Below are 4625 nucleotides of genomic sequence, written 5' to 3' on the forward strand. Positions count from 1 at the left end.
AGAGTTCCCAAAGATTTCTCTTCATTACAGTTCCATACATGAAAAGTTAAAGACGGGTACCCCAAGATCAAGCTCAATAGTGTCTTCATGCCAAAAAGAGGGAAATACTATTGTACCATTTATGAGCTGGGGACAGGAATATTGGTTGTCCACAAAGTGGAAGAATGTACAGTGTAAGTACCAGCAGGAAAACCATCAGCATATTCTCAGTTGCCTGATCACCCTTCAGAATGAGGCGAAGGAGAAACTACATTTATTTTGTTTACAACTGAACACCCCAAAACATTACAGAAGTACGGAACAGTGCTGCCATTTTTCATCTTGTAATTTCTTCCACTTTAAATGCAGTTTCAAAAGAGTATTTCTACGCATGCACATGGAGCACCGATTTCTTGTTGCAGCCAAGTACTTCAATTAAAAAAAATGCGTAGGCAAGTAGTTTTTATGGATTTTAATTTTAAATAATTTTCAAGAGTAATACAAAAGTTACAAGTGTGTCTATTCAGACTAATCGTTGTTTTTTTTTTTTTTCTCCCAAAATTCTTCAGTGGATACTTGCTGCATCTTTCAGGTAACACTGTTTAGAAATCACTTCAAATGACACAATTTAACCTTATGTTTTCCAGAAGAGAGGGTTCTGTGTCAGACGTCTGTGGAAGTTCTCATACCTAGGAAAAAAAAAACCAACCAAAAAAACAAAAGCTGCTGCAAATAAAGTGGCTTCAAATATGATACAAATAATTTAGTCTATGTGGAGAATGTGATAAATTACATCTACTCCACACCAGGAAGTGAGTAAATCCAAAATCATCCTTTCTGATTCCATATCAAGAATATTGATGTATTTCGACAACAATATGTATTTCATTAAAGTGGTATCCCAGAGGATGCTCATTCAAGCTTAGTAAAATTTTAGGTGAATTAAAAGCGGCTATTTTGTGCATAACATTTTTGGGGCTAGAAAAACAAAGTTCAGGCAGGTGAGTCTGATGCTGCCCATCACCCTAGTAATCAGGCCAGGTATCTCACAGAAGAAACGCCAGCAAAACCAAACCAAGAAAACCTCATGCCATTTAGGGATGCCTTGTTTTTCCCCGTATTACAGTGTAACACCACTGCTTCTGAATCCAGTTCAGCTGTCCCTGTACTACCCCTTCAGTGCTGCTCCATCTAGGACGCACAGAGCCAGCTCAGCACTTCTCAGTTCACAGGACGGTGGACATGAGCTAGCAAGCTTGACAGACGGGAGCAGGCTTGCACAGAGACCACAGCCTCCAACTCGGGATCGCTTCCTAGCAGGCTATGCGCAACCTGCTCACAGGTAAGGAAGAGGGGACTGCAGATGATTCTGCACTCAAGGCTACGCATCGATTTGCCCTGTAGTTCTAATAGAAATCTTGAGACAAAGTAGTCCCCATTATTCTTCCACCCTCACCAAAGAATTCTAACTTCCATATTTATTGAATACGGTAATGTTTTAGTAAAAATCTAATGAAGAAAAGTAATTCTCTAACACATAATGAAATCAAGTATGCACACATGCTGTCCTAATTTCACTCTCCATACTCACAGAAACAAGCAAGCCACAAACAAACCAAACATCAGAATTCATTATTGACCTACAGTGAAGAAATAGGGAAAGTACATAATTTCTGTGACTTTCTAAAAAAAAAAAAAAAAAGAACCCCACAGTCTTTGAGCTACAAAAGACTGAAAACCCCTTTCAATCCTCACAAACCCAAGCTGTAAGATATCAAGAAGTACTGCCAATGAATCAAAGAAAACAAAAAGGTTCTCCCACATCTCATAGCTCCTAACCCAACTCAAATGAGAAAAGAGACTCTAAAGTGTTTTAAACCCACTCAAATTAGAGAAAGGCTTATTTATGAATGAATTTCTAAGCCAAACCATTGAATTTCCATTGCAGCCAGCCCATTGCCAAGACCTAAGATACTCTACATATTACAAGCTATAATTAAACATGTCATAATGACACTCAAACATATGAACAGAGCCAAAAAAAAGTTGGTTTTTTTTTTCTGTGGCTGTAATCACATTAACAGATTTCTATACACAAATGTGTTCAGTTTATTAGAGTTATGCCTCACTTCACTACGCTGTTTTGAACAACAACCAAAAGCAAATTCAGCATCATCCAGGCAATAACCAGCCATAACCCTGCTTCTTTAGCCTGTCTTCCCTTTGATTGCTCTCATCAGAGACCTCAACCGCATACGTTCATGCAGTCCGTAGAGTTACCTTCTAAATAGAGTAGATCTGCATCAAGGTACACTCCCAAAGAAAATATATTGCTTACGTTAACTGCATGCGTATTCACGAGATTTGTACTAACGATAAAACTGTATTTCAGAGCACAAAATACTGTTTCAGAAAGGGCTTGGGTTAATACTGTAGAGGCTGAAGAGGGCTAAACTGATAAACTACAGGACAGAATTTTTCAGACATCCTAAAGGACTGCCTGCAGTTCACAACTTATCTCCAGACTCCATGGGCTATCCCCATAGACAGTTATTTCTTCAACCAGTCCCTGGAAAACAACTCTCAGAGAGACTTTTGCATTTGTGCTCAAGGGTCTTGGTGACAGAACCAGGTCAACTAGGAACACGGTTTCTCCACCCCTCACATATTCTTAAGCAATGGAACTATGCTGGAACTATGTCTAGGAAGAGACCAAGGATAACAGATGAGCACAAATTGACAAGTATCAGTGTGTTCTGTCTTCCCATGACTCCAGAGCATTTGCATCATCAGCAACATCGTGCAAATCCACATATGTCAAGGGTGACATTTCTAGAAGCAAAAAAAATTTCATAGGCTGTATAGCACTTTTCTAACAAAAAATCGATATGAAGATGCTGACAAATAAGAACAGTGGATAGAACCTCTCTATACTTGAGATAAATAACAACAAACACTTTTAAACATTTTTGCGTCATCTCACTGACTAGCATGACAGTAGTTCAATACTTAGAAATCAGCTGCTTTAATGCCTAGAAAAAAGAACACTTGTTACCAGAGATCATTGCCATTACCATTTCAGAACTACATTTGCAGGAATGAAAGCTTCAGAAGGATTTGGGGTCATCTGTGCCTGAGTAACAGCAAATGAGGAAGCAAAGTTATAGAAGTTATCCAACATCTTCTGAGTGAACTGAAATAAAGAAAGAGACATTTGAAGTTCTTTATTCAATTTGATCTTTTGTGCAAAAGTTTAACAGATACACTACTCCTATATGACGTAAAATTAGCATTGTCATCTAAAACACAATGGGAAAGTGGATATAGAAGGTCCAGGGACACCCGTTTTAAATTGATCAAAACATCCTAACTCTCAGTCTTGCCCTCAGATCCATCCAGAAGTCATTTTTAGAATCTTCGCTTGCCCTCTCCCTGCCCCATTTTATCCAACTGGATAAACAGCTTTGGGAAGAACATCATCTTACTGTGATGAAGAAATGATGCAGTGACAAGAGCTTCCCTTTCCTCCAAATTAAACCATCAGAAGAACTGTAGACCAGGTCAAAGCTGCCATTCCAGCTCATAGCAAAACACTAGTTGTTAAAACAGCTGAAAACTCTGCAATCTGCCTTGTTACGTTACAACTCATTGTCAGACTCCAGCGACCAGGAAATTTCCTTTAGCTTTCACCCCAGAAGGGCTGCTATCCTGGCATCCTCTGCCACAAGATCTTGCTGGGGAAAACAGGGAAAAGATGCATAGGAAACTCCTAAACTATAGGAATAAGGAAGTAAAAGAGTGAAAGAGAGGCCAAGAAGTAGTAAGCCCTGTGTGCAGAGGATGAGGCTGTAGGACATTCCCAGCCAGTCTACAAATACATGAGCCTATGGTACCTCCTTCTTTCCCCTATTCTTTTTATTTTAAAAAAAGTATGCATTGTTTTGGTGGGAGAACAAACTATTTTCATAGACAGTGAAATGATGGAGGAAACCAGAGCCTGAGGCAATATATGCACACTCTTGTGCTGCCCTCCACCTGCTATGACAAAAGGAGTGGAAGAACTGATGTCCTAGAACCTCAGTCTCACCCCACTCACATGCAGAACTCTGTGGTTTTGTCCCACTGTTTTCCATACAACTTTTTTATAATATAACTATATATATATATCAAAAATATATATACACACACACAATCATAAAGCTTCATAAAACTTATTAAAAATGTAGTGGGAGAGCAACCCCTTAACTTAAGAGTAGCAACAGATGGTTTTGCCTTTAAAAAAAAATACTTTTATTGCTATAATGTAGCAGTTCCAAAGAGATGATGTCAAGTAGTAAATAAAAGCCATTAGTCATTCACAAACATGCTCCCAGTCGTATCCTCTTCCTCTGCTATCTACCCCCTCCAAAGGCTTCCTTCAACTATGACTTTATACATTTTCTCTATAGGAGTAACTATTACTTCAACCTTTGGCTCAACTGCACTCCTTGAAAGCAATATACAATTTCAGTTAGGATGCTGTGCTGCTTTTGGCTGGGGTAGAGTTAATTTTCTTCACAGTAGCTAGTATGGGGCTGTGTTTTGGATTTGTGCTGGAAACAGTGTTGATAACACAGGGATGTTTTCGTTACTGCTGAGCAGTGCTT

General features: G+C 39.0%; 1 protein-coding gene across 1 annotated transcript in view; it reads right to left on the minus strand.

Annotated features, from left to right (window-relative positions):
* Positions 1-436: 436 nt before the first annotated feature.
* The window catches only part of LOC103916487 (chromosome unknown open reading frame, human C11orf73), an 11681-nt gene continuing 7492 nt past the window's right edge, over positions 437-4625 (minus strand). The window contains exons 4-5 of the mRNA XM_009323480.1: positions 3054-3172; positions 437-668 (exon numbers count right to left, since the gene is read on the minus strand). Coding sequence (XP_009321755.1) covers positions 614-668; positions 3054-3172 — 174 coding nt within the window. The 3' untranslated portion in view covers positions 437-613. The remainder of the gene's footprint in view (positions 669-3053; positions 3173-4625) is intronic.

The sequence above is a fragment of the Pygoscelis adeliae genome, unplaced genomic scaffold (assembly GCF_000699105.1).
Source record: "Pygoscelis adeliae isolate BGI_AS28 unplaced genomic scaffold, ASM69910v1 Scaffold84, whole genome shotgun sequence".
NCBI lineage: Eukaryota > Metazoa > Chordata > Aves > Sphenisciformes > Spheniscidae > Pygoscelis > Pygoscelis adeliae.